The sequence below is a fragment of the Haliotis rubra genome, unplaced genomic scaffold (assembly GCF_003918875.1).
Source record: "Haliotis rubra isolate DU_JTF1 unplaced genomic scaffold, ASM391887v1 Scf76, whole genome shotgun sequence".
Lineage (NCBI taxonomy): Eukaryota > Metazoa > Mollusca > Gastropoda > Lepetellida > Haliotidae > Haliotis > Haliotis rubra.
This window is the reverse complement of record NW_025767479.1, coordinates 2,163,675-2,189,151: the sequence shown is the minus strand read 5'-3', so window position 1 is coordinate 2,189,151 and position 25,477 is coordinate 2,163,675. Positions and strand designations below refer to the sequence as shown.

Below are 25,477 nucleotides of genomic sequence, written 5' to 3'. Positions count from 1 at the left end.
TAACTTTTTGCGTTCATTACTTACCTTTAGTGGTTAAAAGCCAGTAGAAATGTCCCGATTTCAAGCGTAAATGTGGTAGCAGACGATATTACCTTCGATACGGAAGTACGTTATTGCAGCTGCCCAGAATTACCGGACTCGCGGAATTACCGGAGTCGCTTGTACAAACTTCAATTCTGAAGATGTTTGAATTTTAAATAGGATTTTTGATAGTTATGAACATTTTTCGAGTTTGTTTACGCGTCCGGCGGCTTGAGGTTTGTGTGGATATTTTGCAGTGCAAATGATGCCTCTGGATGTCCATCAATTTTGTTGCCAGATGTTCACGATGTCTAGTTGACTGGGTCTATACTTTGCAAACGAATATAATAATAACTGAAGTATTTGTATTTGCTTGTCGTTACTGATATTTTCCGAAATGCACCGAACCTCTTGGTAACATGTTGTCTTTATTTCAGTCCATTCTCTATAAACTTGTTCGTGTAAAATACCACGATGCATGTACTTACATATTTGTTGTAATGAGGAAAAGACAAGAATTGATTGCATATTTTATTTTCATAGGTTTGCTCTCACAGTGACATGTTGGCGCATCATGTTAATCATGTAATTAATGCAAAGCAATAACATGACGTTGCATTATATTGGATCCTTTACTATGTGCAACGTGACTCAGTTCGTTCTTGTATGCAGTCTAAATGTGTGAAGAAAAAACCCAAATTCTTCTAGAAGCGGAGTTTGACATCCTATTTTTGTTTTTTTTAATTATTTTACGCCGCACTCAGCAATAGTTCATGTATATGGTGGTGGTCTTTAAATAATCGATTGATCGAAGTCATGAGCACTAGCTTGACTAGTCAAGATTCGATTATGACCGCCGCCATAAAGCGGAAATATTGCCTTTTTTAAAAATTCACGACCATGATCATGAAATATTTTATTCTGTTCGAAGGACCTATCAATTTAACACCATGTGAATCAACAACACTGTCACTAGTAAATTTCTCAAAGTCCATGGACAAATCTGTTTGTATGGCATGACAGCGCAATGCATTAGCATGCTTATAATATCAGAAAATGGCCAAACTCAATGAAGCAGCTATCTTCATATTGTTCATTGTTATATTGATCGTGTAATTTTACCGAAAATGCGTATATTAGAACGATGGACCTACACGAAATGAAACAATACTCTGTTTCGTACAAACACGTATCGTTAGTTGAGACTACATTGCGCATGTCAGTACACGCCGGAAGTCGCTATTGTCCGTACTTAGGCAGATACTGGTTGTAGGAAGAGTCGGTCAGTAGACTGACGTATTCAATGCTGTAGTCGAGGGTGCCATCGCACGTTCCTTCGCTGGAGTTGATCAGACCGACTGTAATAGTCTCCAAGGTGTCTGCCTCTGTGCATATCATGGGACCGCCCACATCAAACTGTAACACAACACTGTATTTATACATACCTAATATCAATACACTACACGAGATATAAGATGTGCAGCTTCGAACAGAAGTTCGGTTAAACAAGTTGATTAAATTCAAAATCAAATTGGTTATACATATTCAAATATAAAAATATTAGGTCATCAGTTTAGCTACTGGTGGTTGTAAACAGTACTGGCCTATGTTAAAAATTGGTTAATTAAAACACTTATAAGGGGTGGAAAGAACTTTAAAATTGCTAGTGTACTCCAGTACAGTGGCACATGTGAAATCACTTGCCCTGATAATGTTTCCACTATACCGGCCGTTTTCTTTTGATTTTTTAAATAAACAACATAATAAATATTGGAAAGTCAACTGGACACCGGTACAGTGTGATATACAAATTTGCTTGCCCGGCAGAAAAAAACACTGGACTCGGGCGTCGGGCAATGGGTTATTTCCACCCCTGCTTGTTTGTCTCAGCTACATCGATTTTGATTACGGGCCACACAATATTTTCTCTGGACTTCAACGTCCTAGACGTTTGATAGTCTCCGTTGAGAATCAGAATACAGTCAGGTAAGGTGCACTACGAACCCTACCTAAGTGTCCTGACCTGACTCATATGAAAGCGCTTCTTGTAGCTATATATATTGAGAGGAGGACTTAAAATATACTACTTACACTTTGATAAGGATCACAAAAAATCACAGCTATACTTAAACGTAGATTTATAATATGAAATTGTATCCATTTAAAACTGGATAAATAATAATATGGTAACCCCTCTTTAGGCAGACAGCCACTTCATTCTAACCTTATGCACTTGATACATGAGTAACCATCAAAATGGTTTTCATGGCACCAATCAACCATTTTGCAAATCATGGAACGAGTCATTGACAAATAGACAACACCTGTCAATAGCAGGTATGGGATCAACAAGATGCAATGACATACTGAAACTTAGGAACCATGCTTACAATAAGCTTAGATATTTAAAACAAATTTGACCCCACACCATAGTTTTCTGTTGAATCCATGATTTGATCCTTAGCAAAGTGTGAATAGTATACAACAAGCTACCGATCTGACCTCGTAAATTGCTACCGAACACCATGTGACAACCCCTTGGATATGGGAATCTGCACATGGCTCTAACCCATGCGATTATACATTTTCATTACGCAAGCACATATCAGTGAAAATACCAGTCGCCATTGGCACTCGATGACACACGAAGTCACTGAGCAAGACAGCCAAAATCTTTTGTTTTAGACACAGTACTGACATTCTGATAGTGAGCAGGGATTTTGTGTTGGAGACAGAGCACTACTCCTTTCACACCGGCACAGCCAGTGGATGGTCTATTGGTTTTAGTTAAGAAATGATTTTGGAGGAAAGAGAAGATTTCCATCGATCGCAAAACTCACGTCACACGTGTCGATTGATCCTGTGGTACAGAGTTGATCTCCAGTGCAGGATGTGTCCCTTGTAACTGAACCTTCTTGAACATAGATATTCGGTGCTGAAAAACAGAAGCAAAAAGCTTTGACATTCCTGACTTTCAAGATATCAGAACCTGTCAAGATTGTCTTATGCTTCGTTTTCCTAAAAAACCGAACTTGCTTAAGCATAATAAATTCGACATTGAAAAATAGAAGCAGAACGCTTTACCTTTCCCATCCTCGATAATCTCCAGAGTATACGTTCCGATAAATCTCCACTAGTACCTTGGATGCATTTTTGGCTCGGTCCGATAATATTATTACCTCCCTTTGCTGGCTATTTATCCAATCAGATGTCTATGCTGGGAAGTTGAGCGTACCAATCACAAGGCTTCTATCATAACTCACTCACGGAAGTAATAAAATGATCGGGCGAAAAGATGTAAAAAATGCATCCAGGGTACTAGTGGAGATTTATCGGAATGTATACCCTGGAGATTATCGAGGATGTACCTTTCCTGACATTCCAAACATCAGATATCTGGTTCAAACCCGTACATTGATCTTCTTGGAGGTCTTCAGTGCCTTCAGAACCAATTCACGTGTTTGTAATATACAAATTACCTGTTGATACAATTGTTTTCTCACAATAACGATGCCACAGTGTAATCAATACACTTACCTCCTCCCATTCCACCCCCTGAGCTCACTGCCTTGCATGTGCTCCAGTCGATGTTCATGTCGGCAGTGGGGATGCAGGCTGGCAGACTACATTCCGCTCCGAAGGTGACGGCAGTGGAAAGTGTCAGCAGGTACAGTTCTGAAACGAAGAAAATCCGAAATCTCAAAAATAAAGCAATCATTAATCTTCACAAAATTTCTCAGATACTTTCATTTTGGTGCCAGCTGCCTCGCATAGATCCTCATAACTGGCTGCAAGTGCTAGGAGCTCTCTTGGGCAACTTCTGCTAACGTAAAATCTACCAGCCCATGAGTAAATATACGCTAGCGTAGACGTCAGACCTCGAACAGTAGTGTGGATTGTGATGAGGGTTGACACTTGCGCCGACTCACTTTCGTCGGTTGTGGTGATCGGAAACATCAGATAGTCACGAGCAGTCACTATCCTTCGTTCTTTGTGAGTGACGTAAACATCAGATACACGTCAGCCGTCACTAACCTTCGTTCTTTGTGAGTGACGTAGACATCAGATAGAGGTCAGCCGTCACTAACCTTTGTTCTTTGAGAGTGACGTAGACATCAGATAGACGTCACCAGTCACTAACCTTCGTTGTTTGTGAGTAACGTAAACATCAGATAGACGCCATCAGTCACTAACCTTCGTTCTTTGTGAGTGACGTAAACATCAGATAGACGTCAGCCGTAACTAACCTTCGTTCTTTTTGAGTGATGTCAAAATCAGATAGACGTCAGCCGTCACTAACCTCCGTTTTTTGTGAGTGACGTAAACGTCAGATAGACGTCAGCCGTCACTAACCTTCGTTCTTTGTGAGTGACGTAAACATCAGACAGACGCCATCAGTCACTAACCTTCGTTCTTTGTGAGTGACGTAAACATCAGATAGACGCCATCAGTCACAAACCTTCATTCTTTGTGAGTGACGTAGACATCAGATAGACGCCATCAGTCACTAACCTTCGTTCTTTGTGAGTGACTTAAACATCAGACAGACGCCATCAGTCACTTACCTTCGTTCTTTGTGAGTGACGTAAACATCAGATAGACGCCATCAGTCACTAACCTTCGTTCTTTGTGAGTGACGTAAACATCAGACAGACGCCATCAGTCACTAACCTTCGTTCTTTGTGAGTGACGTAAACATCAGATGGACGCCATCAGTCACTAACCTTCGTTCTTTGTGAGTGACGTAAACATCAGATAGTCACGAGCAGTCACTATCCTTCGTTCTTTGTGAGTGACGTAAACATCAGATAGACGTCAGCCGTCACTAACCTTCGTTCTTTGTGAGTGACGTAGACATCAGATAGAGGTCAGCCGTCACTAACCTTTGTTCTTTGAGAGTGACGTAAACATCAGAGAGACGTCACCAGTCACTAACCTTCGTTGTTTGTGAGTAACGTAAACATCAGATAGACGCCATCAGTCACTAACCTTCGTTCTTTGTGAGTGACGTAAACATCAGATAGACGTCAGCCGTAACTAACCTTCGTTCTTTTTGAGTGATGTCAAAATCAGATAGACGTCAGCCGTCACTAACCTCCGTTTTTTGTGAGTGACGTAAACATCAGATAGACGTCAGCCGTCACTAACCTTCGTTCTTTGTGAGTGACGTAAACATCAGACAGACGCCATCAGTCACTAACCTTCGTTCTTTGTGAGTGACGTAAACATCAGATAGACGCCATCAGTCACTAACCTTCATTCTTTGTGAGTGACGTAGACATCAGATAGACGCCATCAGTCACTAACCTTCGTTCTTTGTGAGTGACTTAAACATCAGACAGACGCCATCAGTCACTTACCTTCGTTCTTTGTGAGTGACGTAAACATCAGATAGACGCCATCAGTTACTCACCTTCGTTCCTTGTGAGTGACGTAGACATCAGATAGACGCCATCAGTCACTAACCTTCGTTCTTTGTGAGTGACGTAAACATCAGACAGACGCCATCAGTCACTAACCTTCGTTCTTTGTGAGTGACGTAAACATCAGATGGACGCCATCAGTCACTAACCTTCGTTCTTTGTGAGTGACGTAGACATCAGATAGACGCCATCAGTCACTAACCTTCGTTCTTTGTGAGTGACTTAAACATCAGATAGACGTCATCAGTCACTAACCTTCATTCTTTGTGAGTGACTTAAACATCAGATAGACGTCATCAGTCACTAACCTTCGTTCTTTGTGAGTGACGTAAACATCAGATAGACGTCAGCCGTCACTAACCTTCGTTCTTTGTGAGTGACTTAAACATCAGATAGACGTCATCAGTCACTAACCTTCGTTCTTTGTGAGTGACGTAAACATCAGATAGACGTCATCAGTCACTAACCTTCATTCTTTGTGAGTGACGTAAACATCAGATAGACGCCAGCAGTTACTCACCTTCGTTCCTTGTGAGTAACGTAGACATCAGATAGACGCCATCAGTCACTAACCTTCGTTCTTTGTGAGTGACGTAAACATCAGATAGACGCCATCAGTTACTCACCTTCGTTCTTTGTGAGTGACGTAAACATCAGATAGACGCCATCAGTCACTTACCTTCATTCTTTGTGAGTGACGTAAACATCAGATAGACGTCAGCCGTCACTAACCTTCGTTCTTTGTGAGTGACGTAAACATCAGATAGACGCAATCAGTCACTAACCTTCGTTCTTTGTGAGTGACGTAGACATCAGATAGACGCCATCAGTCACTAACCTTCGTTCTTTGTGAGTGACGTAAACATCAGATAGACGTCATCAGTCACTAACCTTCGTTCTTTGTGAGTGACGTAAATATCAGATAGACGCCATCAGTCACAAACCTTCATTCTTTGTGAGTGACTTAAAGATCAGATAGACGTCATCAGTCACTAACCTTCGTTCTTTGTGAGTGACTTAAACATCAGATAGACGTCATCAGTCACTAACCTTCGTTCTTTGTGAGTGACGTAAACATCAGATAGACGTCATCAGTCACTAACCTTCGTTCTTTGTGAGTGACGTAAACATCAGATAGACGCCATCAGTTACTCACCTTCATTCTTTGTGAGTGACGTAAACATCAGATAGACGTCATCAGTCACTAACCTTCGTTCTTTGTGAGTGACGTAAAAATCAGATAGACGTCATCAGTCACTAACCTTCGTTCTTTGTGAGTGACGTAGACATCAGATAGACGCCATCAGTCACAAACCTTCATTCTTTGTAAGTGACTTAAACATCAGATAGACGTCATCAGTCACTAACCTTCGTTCTTTGTGAGTGACGTAAACATCAGATAGACGTCATCAGTCACTAACCTTCGTTCTTTGTGAGTGATGTCAAAATCAGATAGACGTCAGCCGCCACTAACCTCCGTTTTTTGTGAGTGACGTAAACTTCAGATAGACGCCATCAGTCACTAACCTTCGTTCTTTGTGAGTGACGTAAACATCAGATAGACGTCATCAGTCACTAACCTTCGTTCTTTGTGAGTGACGTAGACATCAGATAGACGCCATCAGTCACAAACCTTCGTTCTTTTTGAGTGATGTCAAAATCAGATAGACGTCAGCCGTCACTAACCTCCGTTTTTTGTGAGTGACTTAAACAACAGATAGACGTCATCAGCCACTTACCTCCGGATCCGGAGGCGGTGAGAGTGGTATACCGAGGTATTGTGATCTGCTGTTGAGAGGCATCTTCCCCATCAGCAAAGGTGTTGTATTCTCCAATAACAGCGTACATGTCTTGAAAGTCCAATGTCCTGTTGAGTTTTAAAGAGGCAAGATTTCAATTTACATTTAGAATGCACCCTTTCTTGTTTCAAAGAGGCAACCCTTCTCAAACTTTAACATATATACTGAGGGAAAAAAATAAGGGATCACATGAAAGCACAAGTGTTCCTTTATTTGATTCAAGGCTGCTTCACAAGCTATGCGATACAAAGCTTGTGAAAAAAACGGGGAAAAAATAAAGGAACACTTGTGCTTTCATGTGATCCCTTATCGTTTTCCCTCAGTTTATTTACTTCACACATTTTATCAACATCTTAATCGACACTTGCAATGTCTAATCATCGTGATATCCAACACGTTTCTCATTGTAAGTTTACTTTTGGTCGGTGTTTGTCTCTACTTACGGGTTGAGCCATGTCTCAGCACATTGCCTGGAGGTGGCAATGGTCGTTTCATCAACCAGAATACCCGAGCAACTCGGAATAGGGAAAGTATCAGGTTTGAAATGCACAAATCCTGGAGTTGTACAGGAGGTGACGTCAGAACCACCAACCATACGCTTATTCATGGTTGTCGTTAACGTAGTGTACAGACATTCTGGAAAACAGAATAAAGCATAAAAATCAGTTTGTAGTTTAAGGAAAAAACGTCAACTTTCCTGAATGATATATGAGAAATACCATAAAAGATGGCGTCAGACCTACAGTCGTTTGACTTCATTTGAGACTGATGAATTGCTCACCAACACAAAATCTAATAAATGCAACAAAACCAAACTTTGCACAGTCACATGAAATCGACAGACCGACTCTGATGATTTGTCTCATAATATTGGACACCCGAAAAAACAAACGATCATTATTTTGTTGTCACTTTTCGCTGTTTCTTACGAGGGAGAACCACTGGCTGGTAGAACAGCCAGGTGTGCTAGTTGTATGTGTGAAATTGAAATTTCACTGCACATGCTTGTTGATTACCTGGCTGTTCAGTCTCAAATGAAGTCAAACGGACTATAACTGAGAGTCCCTAACCTTTATAACCAGTCATAAGATGCGATTAATTCATCCAAGTTATTTGCATTTCAGCTTCATGACATATTTTAGACAAATTTGAAGAGATGCCGATTTAGACGTTTTTGGTGACCATAAAGAGTGGTATGCGATGACAAATCTTGGAACATAGTCTGGGCGAATCTTCGAATCGTACCCACAATTACTGGATCCTGCTGACACGCCTGAGGGAAGCAAATTTTCAAAGGAGATTCGGGTGTCAAAGATGACCGAGTCATCCCGCGCCCACTTCCGGTATAACGGGGCAATATATGCCTAAGTATGTTTAAACAAATTCCATATTTCAAATTAGGGCATATAACGGACATTGTATGTCATATAATTTATAATCCTTTCAGTAAATTTCGCCACCAACATAATTCCTAGGGTAACAATAGCGTTGTGATGAGGAGATCAATGTCCCTGGTCCACAAGTTGTTTTCATTCGATAAGGACCCGTGAAGATCCGGATTAGAATTGATCTTCAGTAATTCGATTATTTACAGACCGACGCCACATAGCAGGAATATTGCTGAGTGCATTCGATAAGGAGGCCACATAACTGTTACGCTTTGTATCGTCAGTCACAGCGAGGGGGATGGAGGACACCGAACCGTTACTGCTTGACTACTCTAACCTAGTGTTTTGTTTGTTTTAAACGCCGCACCACCAATATTTCATGCTGTCTGGCGGCTGTCTGTAAATATTCGAGTCTTGCCCAGAAAATCCAGTGATCAACAGCATGAACATCGATCTACGCAATTGGGATACGATGACATGTATGAAACAAGTCAGCGAGCCTGACCACCCGATCCCGTTAGCCGCCTCTTACGACAAGCATGGGTTGCTGAAGATCAGTTCTAACTCAGATCTACATGGGTGTTGAACCATGTGTCTCGCAACGTGCCCATGGCTGCACAAACAGTTACATGGCTTAGCAATTCATCTAATTCCAAATATTGGCAGTTCATTGCTGTTGGTTATATAGGAAATATTTTCACCATATTTATTATTCGAGATGCATTCATGAGTCATTCGAAAGAAATGAATAAATATTGAATCCAATTTAGGTCTTACAAAAGACTGGGAATTTCAAGAAATAGTAATCACGAAACTTTAGCCAATGGAACTTCCTAACGGTCCTATACCTGGCACTGATGTTTTGAAAATGCCTTTTTACCGTATAGCAAAGTACTAACGTTATTTCTGTAACGGGCGGTGGGGTAGCCTAGTGGTTAAAGCGTCAAGCCGAAGGCCCGGGTTCGATTCCCACATATATACAATGTGTGAAGCTTATTTCTGGTGTCCCCCGCCGTGATATTGCTGGAATATTGCTAAAAGCGGCGTGAAATCCAACTCACTCACTCACTGTTTTGTAACGTAATACCTGTTATAATGGACCCAAAATAGGCAATACCTTGTCCTCAGTCGATATTGTATTACACAGATTCACGAAAAATACACCTGAATTGACTATAAATGTGTATTCTCAATACGCGTCTGTAAAGTCAAGGAGTCTGTAGGAAGGTATATGGTCACGGTCTGTCAAGAAGAAACCATATCAGTCTGCAATCCAATCCGAAGTCATGTTTGCTGCATGTTGTGCATCATGTACACATACCATAGCCAAAGATGTTAGTAAAAAACCTCACACAACATGACAAATGTACTTACTTATATTTGAAGTTGTCGCTGATGTTGTAGCAGATGTGGTAGCTGAGGTTGTTGCAGATGTAGTTGCAGAAGTTGTGGCTGACGTTGTAGCTGATGTAGTGGCGGATGTAGTAGCCGATGTTGTGGCAGAAGTTGTTGCAGATGTAGTTGCAGAAGTTGTGGCTGATGTAGTGGCTGACGTAGTAGCTGATGTTGTTGCTGAGGTTGTAGCGGAGGTTGTTGCTGAAGTGATAGCAGAGGTGGTAGCTGAGGTTGTTGCAGATGTAGTTGCAGAAGTTGTGGCTGACGTTGTAGCTGATGTAGTGGCGGATGTAGTAGCCGACGTTGTTGCTGATGTTGTGGCTGAAGTGGTAGCAGATGTAGTGGCTGATGTAGTAGCTGATGTTGTAGCTGAGGTTGTTGCAGATGTAGTTGCAGAAGTTGTGGCTGACGTTGTTGCTGATGTTGTAGCTGAAGTGGTAGCAGATGTGGTTGCTGATGTTGTTGCAGATGTAGTTGCAGAAGTTGTGGCTGATGTAGTGGCGGATGTAGTAGCCGATGTTGTTGCTGAAGTGGTAGCAGATGTGGTCGCTGAGGTTGTTGCAGATGTAGTGGCTGATGTAGTAGCTGATGTTGTAGCTGAGGTTGTTGCAGATGTAGTTGCAGAAGTTGTGGCTGACGTTGTAGCTGATGTAGTGGCGGATGTAGTAGCCGATGTTGTTGCTGAAGTGGTAGCAGATGTGGTTGCTGATGTTGTTGCAGATGTAGTTGCAGAAGTTGTGGCTGATGTAGTGGCTGACGTAGTAGCTGATGTTGTTGCTGAAGTGGTAGCAGAGGTGGTAGCTGACGTTGTTGCAGATGTAGTTGCAGAAGTTGTAGCTGACGTTGTAGCTGATGTAGTGGCGGATGTAGTAGCCGACGTTGTTGCTGATGTTGTGGCTGAAGTTGTGGCTGATGTAGTTGCAGATGTTGTGGCTGAAGTGGTAGCCGACGTCGTTGCAGATGTCGTCGTTGTTGTGACAGACGTTGTGACCGACGTTGTTGCTGAAGTGGTAACTGAGGTTGTTGCAGACGTAGTTGCAGACGTAGTGGCGGATGTAGTAGCAGACGTGGTTGCTGATGTTGTGGCTGAAGTGGTAGCAGATGTGGTAGCTGAGGTTGTTGCTGATGTAGTGGCGGATGTAGTAGCAGACGTGGTTGCTGATGTTGTAGCTGAAGTGGTAGCAGATGTGGTTGCTGATGTTGTTGCAGATGTAGTTGCAGAAGTTGTGGCTGATGTAGTGGCGGATGTAGTAGCCGAAGTTGTTGCTGATGTTGTAGCCGAAGTGGTAGCAGATGTTGTCGCTGAGGTTGTTGCAGAAGTAGTGGCTGATGTAGTAGCTGATGTTGTAGCTGAGGTTGCAGAAGTTGTGGCTGACGTTGTAGCTGATGTAGTGGCGGATGTAGTAGCCGACGTTGTTGCTGATGTTGTGGCTGAAGTGGTAGCAGATGTGGTTGCTGATGTTGTTGCAGATGTAGTGGCGGATGTAGTAGCCGATGTTGTAGCTGAAGTGGTAGCAGATGTGGTTGCTGAGGTTGTTGCAGATGTAGTGGCTGATGTAGTAGCTGATGTTGTAGCTGAGGTTGTTGCAGATGTAGTTGCAGAAGTTGTGGCTGACGTTGTAGCTGATGTAGTGGCGGATGTAGTAGCCGACGTTGTTGCTGATGTTGTGGCTGAAGTGGTAGCAGATGTGGTTGCTGATGTTGTTGCAGATGTAGTTGCAGAAGTTGTGGCTGATGTAGTGGCGGATGTAGTAGCCGATGTTGTTGCTGAAGTGGTAGCAGATGTGGTCGCTGAGGTTGTTGCAGATGTAGTGGCTGATGTAGTAGCTGATGTTGTAGCTGAGGTTGTTGCAGATGTAGTTGCAGAAGTTGTGGCTGACGTTGTAGCTGATGTAGTGGCGGATGTAGTAGCCGATGTTGTTGCTGAAGTGGTAGCAGATGTGGTTGCTGATGTTGTTGCAGATGTAGTTGCAGAAGTTGTGGCTGATGTAGTGGCTGACGTAGTAGCTGATGTTGTTGCTGAAGTGGTAGCAGAGGTGGTAGCTGACGTTGTTGCAGATGTAGTTGCAGAAGTTGTAGCTGACGTTGTAGCTGATGTAGTGGCGGATGTAGTAGCCGACGTTGTTGCTGATGTTGTGGCTGAAGTTGTGGCTGATGTAGTTGCAGATGTTGTGGCTGAAGTGGTAGCCGACGTCGTTGCAGATGTCGTCGTTGTTGTGACGGACGTTGTGACCGACGTTGTTGCTGAAGTGGTAACTGAGGTTGTTGCAGACGTAGTTGCAGACGTAGTGGCGGATGTAGTAGCAGACGTGGTTGCTGATGTTGTGGCTGAAGTGGTAGCAGATGTGGTAGCTGAGGTTGTTGCTGATGTAGTGGCGGATGTAGTAGCAGACGTGGTTGCTGATGTTGTAGCTGAAGTGGTAGCAGATGTGGTTGCTGATGTTGTTGCAGATGTAGTTGCAGAAGTTGTGGCTGATGTAGTGGCGGATGTAGTAGCCGACGTTGTTGCTGATGTTGTGGCTGAAGTGGTAGCAGATGTGGTTTGCTGATGTTGTTGCAGATGTAGTGGCGGATGTAGTAGCCGATGTTGTTGCTGAAGTGGTAGCAGATGTGGTTGCTGAGGTTGTTGCAGATGTAGTGGCTGATGTAGTAGCTGATGTTGTAGCTGAGGTTGTTGCAGATGTAGTTGCAGAAGTTGTGGCTGACGTTGTAGCTGATGTAGTGGCGGATGTAGTAGCCGACGTTGTTGCTGATGTTGTGGCTGAAGTGGTAGCAGATGTGGTTGCTGATGTTATTTGCAGATGTAGTTGCAGAAGTTGTGGCTGATGTAGTGGCTGACGTAGTAGCTGATGTTGTTGCAGAGGTTGTAGCGGAGGTTGTTGCTGAAGTGGTAGCAGAGGTGGTAGCTGACGTTGTTGCAGATGTAGTAGCAGAAGTTGTAGCTGACGTTGTAGCCGATGTAGTGGCGGATGTAGTAGCCGACGTTGTTGCCGATGTTGTGGCTGAAGTTGTGGCTGATGTAGTTGCAGAAGTTGTGGCTGACGTGGTAGCTGATGTTGTAGCAGATGTTGTGGCTGAAGTGGTAGCCGACGTCGTTGCAGATGTCGTCGTTGTTGTGACGGACGTTGTGACCGACGTTGTTGCTGAAGTGGTAACTGAGGTTGTTGCAGACGTAGTGGCGGATGTAGTAGCAGACGTGGTTGCTGATGTTGTGGCTGAAGTGGTAGCAGATGTGGTAGCTGAGGTTGTTGCTGATGTAGTGGCGGATGTAGTAGCAGACGTGGTTGCTGATGTTGTAGCTGAAGTGGTAGCAGATGTGGTTGCTGATGTTGTTGCAGATGTAGTTGCAGAAGTTGTGGCTGATGTAGTGGCTGATGTAGTAGCTGATGTTGTTGCAGAGGTTGTTGCGGAGGTTGTTGCTGAAGTGGTAGCAGAGGTGGTAGCTGACGTTGTTGCAGATGTAGTTGCAGAAGTTGTGGCTGACGTGGTAGCTGATGTTGTAGCAGATGTTGTGGCTGAAGTGGTAGCCGACGTCGTTGCAGATGTCGTCGTTGTTGTGACGGACGTTGTGACCGACGTTGTTGCTGAAGTGGTAACTGAGGTTGTTGCAGACGTAGTTGCAGACGTAGTGGCGGATGTAGTAGCAGACGTGGTTGCTGATGTTGTGGCTGAAGTGGTAGCAGATGTGGTAGCTGAGGTTGTTGCAGATGTAGTTGCAGAAGTTGTGGCTGACGTTGTTGCTGATGTTTTAGCTGAAGTGGTAGCAGATGTGGTTGCTGATGTTGTTGCAGATGTAGTTGCAGAAGTTGTGGCTGATGTAGTGGCGGATGTAGTAGCCGATGTTGTTGCTGAAGTGGTAGCAGATGTGGTTGCTGATGTTGTTGCAGATGTAGTTGCAGAAGTTGTGGCAGATGTAGTGGCGGATGTAGTAGCCGATGTTGTTGCTGAAGTGGTAGCAGATGTGGTCGCTGAGGTTGTTGCAGATGTAGTGGCTGATGTAGTAGCTGATGTTGTAGCTGAGGTTGTTGCAGATGTAGTTGCAGAAGTTGTGGCTGACGTTGTAGCTGATGTAGTGGCGGATGTAGTAGCCGATGTTGTTGCTGAAGTGGTAGCAGATGTGGTTGCTGATGTTGTTGCAGATGTAGTTGCAGAAGTTGTGGCTGATGTAGTGGCTGACGTAGTAGCTGATGTTGTTGCTGAAGTGGTAGCAGAGGAGGTGGTAGCTGACGTTGTTGCAGATGTAGTTGCAGAAGTTGTAGCTGACGTTGTAGCTGATGTAGTGGCGGATGTAGTAGCCGACGTTGTTGCTGATGTTGTGGCTGAAGTTGTGGCTGATGTAGTTGCAGATGTTGTGGCTGAAGTGGTAGCCGACGTCGTTGCAGATGTCGTCGTTGTTGTGACGGACGTTGTGACCGACGTTGTTGCTGAAGTGGTAACTGAGGTTGTTGCAGACGTAGTTGCAGACGTAGTGGCGGATGTAGTAGCAGACGTGGTTGCTGATGTTGTGGCTGAAGTGGTAGCAGATGTGGTAGCTGAGGTTGTTGCTGATGTAGTGGCGGATGTAGTAGCAGACGTGGTTGCTGATGTTGTAGCTGAAGTGGTAGCAGATGTGGTTGCTGATGTTGTTGCAGATGTAGTTGCAGAAGTTGTGGCTGATGTAGTGGCGGATGTAGTAGCCGACGTTGTTGCTGATGTTGTGGCTGAAGTGGTAGCAGATGTGGTTGCTGATGTTGTTGCAGATGTAGTGGCGGATGTAGTAGCCGATGTTGTTGCTGAAGTGGTAGCAGATGTGGTTGCTGAGGTTGTTGCAGATGTAGTGGCTGATGTAGTAGCTGATGTTGTAGCTGAGGTTGTTGCAGATGTAGTTGCAGAAGTTGTGGCTGACGTTGTAGCTGATGTAGTGGCGGATGTAGTAGCCGACGTTGTTGCTGATGTTGTGGCTGAAGTGGTAGCAGATGTGGTTGCTGATGTTGTTGCAGATGTAGTTGCAGAAGTTGTGGCTGATGTAGTGGCTGACGTAGTAGCTGATGTTGTTGCAGAGGTTGTAGCGGAGGTTGTTGCTGAAGTGGTAGCAGAGGTGGTAGCTGACGTTGTTGCAGATGTAGTAGCAGAAGTTGTAGCTGACGTTGTAGCCGATGTAGTGGCGGATGTAGTAGCCGACGTTGTTGCCGATGTTGTGGCTGAAGTTGTGGCTGATGTAGTTGCAGAAGTTGTGGCTGACGTGGTAGCTGATGTTGTAGCAGATGTTGTGGCTGAAGTGGTAGCCGACGTCGTTGCAGATGTCGTCGTTGTTGTGACGGACGTTGTGACCGACGTTGTTGCTGAAGTGGTAACTGAGGTTGTTGCAGACGTAGTGGCGGATGTAGTAGCAGACGTGGTTGCTGATGTTGTGGCTGAAGTGGTAGCAGATGTGGTAGCTGAGGTTGTTGCTGATGTAGTGGCGGATGTAGTAGCAGACGTGGTTGCTGATGTTGTAGCTGAAGTGGTAGCAGATGTGGTTGCTGATGTTGTTGCAGATGTAGTTGCAGAAGTTGTGGCTGACGTGGTAGCTGATGTTGTAGCAGATGTTGTGGCTGAAGTGGTAGCCGAAGTCGTTGCAGATGTCGTCGTTGTTGTGACGGACGTTGTGACCGACGTTGTTGCTGAAGTGGTAACTGAGGTTGTTGCAGACGTAGTTGCAGACGTAGTGGCGGATGTAGTAGCAGACGTGGTTGCTGATGTTGTGGCTGAAGTGGTAGCAGATGTGGTAGCTGAGGTTGTTGCAGATGTAGTTGCAGAAGTTGTGGCTGACGTTGTTGCTGATGTTGTAGCTGAAGTGGTAGCAGATGTGGTTGCTGATGTTGTTGCAGATGTAGTTGCAGAAGTTGTGGCTGATGTAGTGGCGGATGTAGTAGCCGATGTTGTTGCTGAAGTGGTAGCAGATGTGGTCGCTGAGGTTGTTGCAGATGTAGTGGCTGATGTAGTAGCTGATGTTGTAGCTGAGGTTGTTGCAGATGTAGTTGCAGAAGTTGTGGCTGACGTTGTAGCTGATGTAGTGGCGGATGTAGTAGCCGATGTTGTTGCTGAAGTGGTAGCAGATGTGGTTGCTGATGTTGTTGCAGATGTAGTTGCAGAAGTTGTGGCTGATGTAGTGGCTGACGTAGTAGCTGATGTTGTTGCAGAGGTTGTAGCGGAGGTTGTTGCTGAAGTGGTAGCAGAGGTGGTAGCTGACGTTGTTGCAGATGTAGTTGCAGAAGTTGTAGCTGACGTTGTAGCTGATGTAGTGGCGGATGTAGTAGCCGACGTTGTTGCTGATGTTGTGGCTGAAGTTGTGGCTGATGTAGTTGCAGATGTTGTGGCTGAAGTGGTAGCCGACGTCGTTGCAGATGTCGTCGTTGTTGTGACGGACGTTGTGACCGACGTTGTTGCTGAAGTGGTAACTGAGGTTGTTGCAGACGTAGTTGCAGACGTAGTGGCGGATGTAGTAGCAGACGTGGTTGCTGATGTTGTGGCTGAAGTGGTAGCAGATGTGGTAGCTGAGGTTGTTGCTGATGTAGTGGCGGATGTAGTAGCAGACGTGGTTGCTGATGTTGTAGCTGAAGTGGTAGCAGATGTGGTTGCTGATGTTGTTGCAGATGTAGTTGCCGAAGTTGTGGCTGATGTAGTGGCGGATGTAGTAGCCGAAGTTGTTGCTGATGTTGTATCTGAGGTTGTTGCAGATGTAGTTGCAGAAGTTGTGGCTGACGTTGTAGCTGATGTAGTGGCGGATGTAGTAGCCGACGTTGTTGCTGATGTTGTGGCTGAAGTGGTAGCAGATGTGGTTGCTGATGTTGTTGCAGATGTAGTTGCAGAAGTTGTGGCTGATGTAGTGGCTGACGTAGTAGCTGATGTTGTTGCAGAGGTTGTAGCAGAGGTTGTTGCTGAAGTGGTAGCAGAGGTGGTAGCTGACGTTGTTGCAGATGTAGTAGCAGAAGTTGTAGCTGACGTTGTAGCCGATGTAGTGGCGGATGTAGTAGCCGACGTTGTTGCTGATGTTGTGGCTGAAGTGGTAGCAGATGTGGTAGCTGAGGTTGTTGCTGATGTAGTTGCGGATGTAGTAGCAGACGTGGTTGCTGATGTTGTAGCTGAAGTGGTAGCAGATGTGGTTGCTGATGTTGTTGCAGATGTAGTTGCAGAAGTTGTGGCTGATGTAGTGGCGGATGTAGTAGCCGATGTTGTTGCTGAAGTGGTAGCAGATGTGGTCGCTGAGGTTGTTGCAGATGTAGTGGCTGATGTAGTAGCTGATGTTGTAGCTGAGGTTGTTGCAGATGTAGTTGCAGAAGTTGTGGCTGACGTTGTAGCTGATGTAGTGGCGGATGTAGTAGCCGACGTTGTTGCTGATGTTGTGGCTGAAGTGGTAGCAGATGTGGTTGCTGATGTTGTTGCAGATGTAGTTGCAGAAGTTGTGGCTGATGTAGTGGCGGATGTAGTAGCCGATGTTGTTGCTGAAGTGGTAGCAGATGTGGTCGCTGAGGTTGTTGCAGATGTAGTGGCTGATGTAGTAGCTGATGTTGTAGCTGAGGTTGTTGCAGATGTAGTTGCAGAAGTTGTGGCTGACGTTGTAGCTGATGTAGTGGCGGATGTAGTAGCCGACGTTGTTGCTGATGTTGTGGCTGAAGTGGTAGCAGATGTGGTTGCTGATGTTGTTGCAGATGTAGTTGCAGAAGTTGTGGCTGATGTAGTGGCTGACGTAGTAGCTGATGTTGTTGCAGAGGTTGTAGCAGAGGTTGTTGCTGAAGTGGTAGCAGAGGTGGTAGCTGACGTTGTTGCAGATGTAGTTGCAGAAGTTGTAGCTGACGTTGTAGCCGATGTAGTGGCGGATGTAGTAGCCGACGTTGTTGCTGATGTTGTGGCTGAAGTTGTGGCTGATGTAGTTGCAGAAGTTGTGGCTGACGTGGTAGCTGATGTTGTAGCAGATGTTGTGGCTGAAGTGGTAGCCGACGTCGTTGCAGATGTCGTTGTTGTGACGGACGTTGTGACCGACGTTGTTGCTGAAGTGGTAACTGAGGTTGTTGCAGACGTAGTTGCAGACGTAGTGGCGGATGTAGTAGCAGACGTGGTTGCTGATGTTGTGGCTGAAGTGGTAGCAGATGTGGTAGCTGAGGTTGTTGCTGATGTAGTGGCGGATGTAGTAGCAGACGTGGTTGCTGATGTTGTAGCTGAAGTGGTAGCAGATGTGGTTGCTGATGTTGTTGCAGATGTAGTTGCAGAAGTTGTAGCTGATGTAGTGGCTGATGTAGTAGCTGATGTTGTTGCAGAGGTTGTGGCGGAGGTTGTTGCTGAAGTGGTAGCAGAGGTGGTAGCTGACGTTGTTGCAGATGTAGTTGCAGAAGTTGTGGCTGACGTGGTAGCTGATGTTGTAGCAGATGTTGTGGCTGAAGTGGTAGCCGACGTCGTTGCAGATGTCGTCGTTGTTGTGACGGACGTTGTGACCGACGTTGTTGCTGAAGTGGTAACTGAAGGGTTGTTGCAGACGTAGTTGCAGACGTAGTGGCGGATGTAGTAGCAGACGTGGTTGCTGATGTTGTGGCTGAAGTGGTAGCAGATGTGGTAGCTGAGGTTGTTGCTGATGTAGTGGCGGATGTAGTAGCAGACGTGGTTGCTGATGTTGTAGCTGAAGTGGTAGCAGATGTGGTTGCTGATGTTGTTGCAGATGTAGTTGCAGAAGTTGTGGCTGATGTAGTGGCGGATGTAGTAGCCGAAGTTGTTGCTGATGTTGTAGCTGAAGTGGTAGCAGATGTTGTCGCTGAGGTTGTTGCAGATGTAGTGGCTGATGTAGTAGCTGATGTTGTAGCTGAGGTTGTTGCAGATGTAGTTGCAGAAGTTGTGGCTGACGTTGTAGCTGATGTAGTGGCGGATGTAGTAGCCGACGTTGTTGCTGATGTTGTGGCTGAAGTGGTAGCTGAGGTTGTTGCTGATGTAGTGGCGGATGTAGTAGCAGACGTGGTTGCTGATGTTGTAGCTGAAGTGGTAGCAGATGTGGTTGCTGATGTTGTTGCAGATGTAGTTGCAGAAGTTGTGGCTGATGTAGTGGCTGATGTAGTAGCTGATGTTGTTGCAGAGGTTGTGGCGGAGGTTGTTGCTGAAGTGGTAGCAGAGGTGGTAGCTGACGTTGTTGCAGATGTAGTTGCAGAAGTTGTGGCTGACGTGGTAGCTGATGTTGTAGCAGATGTTGTGGCTGAAGTGGTAGCCGACGTCGTTGCAGATGTCGTCGTTGTTGTGACGGACGTTGTGACCGACGTTGTTGCTGAAGTGGTAACTGAGGTTGTTGCAGACGTAGTTGCAGACGTAGTGGCGGATGTAGTAGCAGACGTGGTTGCTGATGTTGTGGCTGAAGTGGTAGCAGATGTGGTAGCTGAGGTTGTTGCTGATGTTGTGGCGGATGTAGTAGCAGACGTGGTTGCTGATGTTGTAGCTGAAGTGGTAGCAGATGTGGTTGCTGATGTTGTTGCAGATGTAGTTGCTGATGTTGTAGCTGAGGTTGTTGCAGACGTAGTTGCAGAAGTTGTGGCTGACGTTGTAGCTGATGTAGTGGCGGATGTAGTAGCCGACGTTGTTGCTGATGTTGTGGCTGAAGTGGTAGCAGATGTGGTTGCTGATGTTGTTGCAGATGTAGTTGCAGAAGTTGTGGCTGATGTAGTGGCGGATGTAGTAGCCGATGTTGTTGCTGAAGTGGTAGCAGATGTGGTCGCTGAGGTTGTTGCAGATGTAGTCGCTGATGTAGTAGCTGATGTTGTTGCAGATGTAGTTGCAGAAGTTGTGGCTGACGTTGTAGCTGATGTAGTGGCGGATGTAGTAGCCGACGTTGTTGCTGATGTTGTGGCTGAAGTGGTAGCAGATGTGGTTGCTGATGTTGTTGCAGATGTAGTTGCAGAAGTTGTGGCTGATGTAGTAGCCGATGTTGAAGCTGAAGTGGTAGCAGATGTGGTCGCTGAGGTTGTTGCAGATGTAGTGGCTGATGTAATAGCTGATGTTGTAGCTGAGGTTGTTGCAGATGTAGTTGCAGAAGTTGTGGCTGACGTTGTATCTGATGTAGTGGCGGATGTAGTAGCCGACGTTGTTGCTGATGTTGTAGCTGAAGTGGTAGCAGATGTTGTGGCAGAAGTGGTAGCCGACGTCGTTGCAGATGTCGTCGTTGTTGTGACGGACGTTGTGACCGACGTTGTTGCTGAAGTGGTAACTGAGGTTGTTGCAGACGTAGTTGCAGACGTAGTGGCGGATGTAGTAGCAGACGTGGTTGCTGATGTTATGGCTGAAGTGGTAGAAGATGTGGTTGCTGATGTTGTTGCAGAAGTTGTAGCTGAGGTTGTTGCTGAAGTGGTAGCAGAGGTGGTAGCTGACGTTGTTGCAGATGTAGTTGCAGAAGTTGTGGCTGATGTAGTAGCTGACGTAGTAGCTGATGTTGTTGCAGAGGTTGTAGCGGAGGTTGTTGCTGAAGTGGTAGCAGATGTGGTAGCTGACGTTGTTGCTGATGTAGTTGGAGAAGTTGTGGCTGATGTAGTGGCTGACGTAGTAGCTGACGTTGTTGCAGAAGTTGTAGCTGATGTTGTAGCGGAGGTTGTTGCTGAAGTGGTAGCAGAGGTGGTAGCTGACGTTGTTGCAGATGTAGTTGCAGAAGTTGTGGCTGACGTTGTAGCTGATGTTGTAGCAGATGTTGTGGCTGAAGTGGTAGCCGACGTCGTTGCAGATGTCGTCGTTGTTGTGACGGACGTTGTGGCCGACGTTGTTGGTGAAGTGGTAACTGAGGTTGTTGCAGACGTAGTGGGGATGTAGTTGCAGAAGTAGTGGCGGATGTAGAGGCAGACGTAGTAGCTGATGTTGTTGCAGAAGTTGTAGGTGATGTTGTTGTAGCGGAGGTTGTTGCTGAGGTGGTAGCAGAAGTGGTAGCTGACGTTGTAGCTGATGTTGTTGTTGCAGATGAGCTGAGGACGTTGTGCCGACGTTGTTGGCTGAAGTGGTAGCCGACGTCGTTGCAGATGTCGTCGTTGTTGTGACGGACGTTGTTGCCGACGTTGTTGCTGAAGTGGTAACTGTGGTCGGTTGTTGCTGACGTGCAACTGAGGTTGTTGCTGACGTAGTTGCAGACGTAGTGGCGGATGTAGTAGCAGACGTTGTTGCTGATGTTGTAGCTGAAGTGGTAGCAGATGTGGTAGCTGAGGTTGTTGCAGATGTGGTTGCAGAAGTTGTGGCTGACGTTGTTCCTGATGTAGTGGCGGATGTAGTAGCCGACGTTGTTGCTGATGTTGTAGCTGAAGTGGTAGCAGATGTGGTCGTTGAGGTTGTTGCAGATGTAGTGGCGGATGTAGAAGCTGATGTTGTCGCCGAAGTTGTAGCTGACGTGGATAGTAAAGATGTAGTCTGCAAGACTATGGGATCACACGATGGGTTGGCGTATCCTGGGTAGAACTGTGCATCTGGAGAAAATTGTATCACATTTAGTGGATTGCAGTTTGTTTTGAAGGTCCAGAATAACGAACTGTGAACTACTGCTACAACCATTCATTGACAGTGTGAGCATCTATCCAGAGAGTCGACAGGTCGAAGAGCCTGACCACCTGATCTGAAATGTTACATCTAACGATAAAGGTTTCGGGGCCCAATAACCGGAAATCTACCTCTAAACCACCAAACTTAACTGTCTTACTTCAATATTCAAAGTCATTTGTTCATGTTCCATAAACTAGTAATCCAACAGAGCAGAGGAAACAATTCACTGTCTTTCGAAATCAGATAAGACACGAATTGAAACTGTACAGTAATTGGCAGATGACATTTGTTGTTTCTGTTGGATGAGGTCAAACAGTAAACTCCAACTGCCCAGTTCCACGCACATCAACCAGTTGTGAATATACGTAGGCGCTAGAATCCAATTATGATCATCTAATTGTGTGCAACATACAATTGGGATACGATTAAATGTGTCAACCAAACCCTACCACGTTAGTCGCCTCTATGTGATAATATATGTTGAAAATCATTTCCTTGTGACCAAAACCTCTTACTCTGAAAGAACTCATGCTTTTCAAAACACAAAGGAAAGGTGTCATTTTGGTTGTTATTGCTCGTGTCATAACGAGAGGAACACAAACACGAAACGTTTCATGCCGTTTCACGTACGCATTATAATCAACCAGTCGCAATCTGAAATCGGGATAAGCCAATAGTTTCATGGAAAAATAGATGCTGGGATCCTATAATCGTGTCTTGAATTATTGTGACCATCGATTTGTGTGGAGCATAAAAACGTCATCACTTTTGCATTCACAAGAGATTTGTAGGAAAAGGCAGATTCTTTTAACTTTCAGAATCAAGTTTTTTTCATGGTCAGCAGGGGTGGAAATAACCCATTGCCCGACGTCCGAGTCCAGTGTTTTTTTCTGTCGGGCAAGCAAATTTGTATACCATGCTGTACCGGTGTCCAATTGACTTTCCAATGTTAATAATGTTGTTTACTTAAAAAATCAACAAGAAAACGGCCGGTATAGTGGAAAACTTATCAGGGCAAGTGATTTTACATGTGCCACTGTACCGGAGTACACTAGCAATTTTAAAGTTATTTCCACCCCTGGTCAGGCAGAATTGAGTTTAATCTCACTTCAACAAGTCTGGTTTTCGAACCTTAGGTCATAAGTAAATTCTGGACGAATAAGGGGCATCCTTCCTCTCCGAAATATTAGACCCGTGAAGATCCGGGTTAGAATCGGTCTTCAGTAACCATAAACTTTGCTAATAAGAAAGTAATTAAACAACAAACAACATACCAACAATCAGACCGAAATATTACAAAGTGTGACGTTATTACAGCTCAGGCCCTCGCCCCTCTACAAACCAGACCAACAATCAGACCGAAATATTACCCAGAGTGTCAAAGGGTGACGCACTCTCCTGATCTGCGCCAAAGAGATCAGGAGGTACCCTTTAGGGCGAGAACCCTGAGCGCTCTTGGGATGCAACGAAGGCGAGATCCGCTAAACAAAAAAGGGACAGAAAATATATTATTATTATTATTATTATTTCAGAGTTCATCGTTTATGAGAGTTTAACTTTGCCAGTACCCACGCTTCAGGTATCCTTGACAGATAGATTCCTAGGTAGTAATTTCTATACAAGTCCATAATTATTTATCACTCACAAAAGCATCTAGTTGACCAGTACGAGTCGACTGACAGAGAACAGGAACAGTCGGTATCAGGATATATGTCTGTGAGACATGCTGCACATCCGGGGTCTCCGCTTGTCTGGCAGTAAGTTTCTGAAAGAAGACGTCCAACAATGAGTGAGTGGATGAGTTTAGTTTTACGCCGCACTCAGTAATATTCCAACTATATGGCGGCGGTCTGTAGTGAGTGATTGAGTTTAGTTTTACGCTGCACTCAGCAATATTCCAGCTATATGGCGGCGGTCTGTAAATAATCGAGTCTGAATCAGACAAGCCCGTGATCAACAGCATCAGCATCGATCATCGCAATTTGGATACGATGACATGTGTCAACCAAGTGAGCGAGCCTGACCACCTGATCCCGTTAGTCGCCTCTTAGGACAAGCATGGGTTACTGAAGATCAATTCTACCCCGGATCTTCACGGAACACGTCAAACAATGAGACAAGAGGGTTAACAAATATATGCAAACAATACATGTATCAATTCAGGGAGTAAACAGTTGGAACACCTAACAACAAATATTACTTTCTGAATCTATGGCTTTAACCGCTTGGCTAGCCCACTGCCCCCCTCTGCAATATGAACAATTTTGGCCTAAAGTGAACATGTCAAATTCAATCGCAAGTTTAACTCTCACAAAGTGACTAGGTAACGTACCATTTGAACAACAAGATACACCCAAAGGTGAATTGTCGCATATTTTCCTCGGTGTTGTTGATGATGTTGTAGCTGAAGTTGTCACGGATGTTGTTTGAGACGTGGTCATTGATGTTGTTATGGAAGTAGTTGCTGAAGTTGTTGCAGACGTTGTCGCTGAGGTCGTAGACGATGTTGTTGCAGACGTTGTCGCTGAGGTCGTAGCTGATGTTGTTGCAGACGTTGTCGCTGAGGTCGTAGACGATGTTGTTGCAGACGTTGTCGCTGAGGTCGTAGCTGATGTTGTTGCTGACGTTGTCGCTGAGGTCGTAGCTGATGTTGTTGCAGACGTTGTCGCTGAGGTCGTAGACGATGTTGTTGCAGACGTTGTCGCTGAGGTCGTAGCTGATGTTGTTGCAGACGTTGTCGCTGAGGTCGTAGACGATGTTGTTGCAGACGTTGTCGCTGATGTCGTTGCCGAAGTTGTTGCAGACGTTGTCGCTGAGGTCGTAGCCGACGTAGTTTGGGAAGTTGGTGGCAACAAGACTATCGGATCACACGCTGCATTTACGTATCCTGGATAGAATTGTGCATCTAAAGAAAATAACATTATGTTACTGAACGCATGTTAATGTGAACGTTTTGAATTGTTCGGACTAGCGAGTTATGATAACGAAGTGTACATATAGGCGCTTCCAATAGTATCGTCAGAACCTGTGAGATTTTTTTGGTTTTCTTATAACGCCACACTCTGCAATATTCCAGCTGTATGACGGCGGTCAATAATAATCAAGCCTGGACCAGACAATCCAGTGATGAAGCAAGAGTATCGTTCTACGCAAATGAGATACAATGCAATGTGTCAACCATGTCAGCGAGCCTGACCACCCAAATTCCTCTAGTCGCCTTTTACGACAAGCATGGATAAAGATAAATGGTTAAACTCATTTCGTCGTATTCCAAAACATCTTTCTCTGAGGCAACGGCGGCCTGACGCTTTTTGCACAGGAGAGGTGTAATTTTATAAGTTGTTCACTGGTCATGACGGGGACATGGTCGATGTTCCCTCTATGATTGTTTGTGTTCCCTAACGTTGCCAGAATCGTTCCTACATTAACCTATGACTTGTGATCGTCGCTCTTACGTAGTAATTTCTATACAAGCCCATATTTACCACTCACAAAAGCATCTAGTTGTCCAGTACGAGTTGACTGACAGAGAGCAGGAACAATCAGTATCAGGATATATGTCTGTGAGACATGCTGCACATCCGGGGTCTCCGCTTGTCTGGCAGTAAGTTTCTGAAAGAAGACGTCCAACAATGAGTGAGTATAGTTTTACGCCGCTTGTAGCAATATTCCAGCAATATCACGGCGGAGGACATCAGAAACTGGCTTCACACATTGTACCCATGTGGGGAATCGAACCCGGTCCTTCGGCGTGATGAGCGAACGCTTTAACCACTAAGCTACCCCACCGCCTCCGTCCAACAATTAGTGAAGAGGGTTAACAAATAGATGCAAACTGTATATATCAATTTAAAAGGTTACACCACTTCAGAATACATGCTGCTTTCTGAACTGTGATATTGTCGGATGCATTTCCATTCTGCCATGAAACTTACTATGCAACCAT

At 45.1% G+C, this 25,477-nt stretch overlaps 1 protein-coding gene across 1 annotated transcript; it reads right to left on the bottom strand.

Moving 5' to 3' along the window:
• Positions 1-539: 539 nt before the first annotated feature.
• LOC124260322 (platelet binding protein GspB-like) lies at positions 540-25,477 on the bottom strand. Its single transcript, XM_046694600.1, has 15 exons — positions 25,467-25,477; positions 23,864-24,388; positions 20,169-20,785; positions 19,156-19,291; positions 15,064-15,347; positions 14,371-14,570; positions 14,122-14,169; positions 13,600-13,610; positions 12,866-13,169; positions 10,006-10,330; positions 7,687-7,879; positions 7,184-7,311; positions 3,559-3,696; positions 2,862-2,956; positions 540-1,437 (listed from the first exon to the last, which is right to left on the bottom strand). Exons 1-15 carry the CDS (start codon positions 25,475-25,477, stop codon positions 1,261-1,263), a joined length of 3,192 nt encoding a protein of 1,063 aa, XP_046550556.1. The 3' UTR covers positions 540-1,260.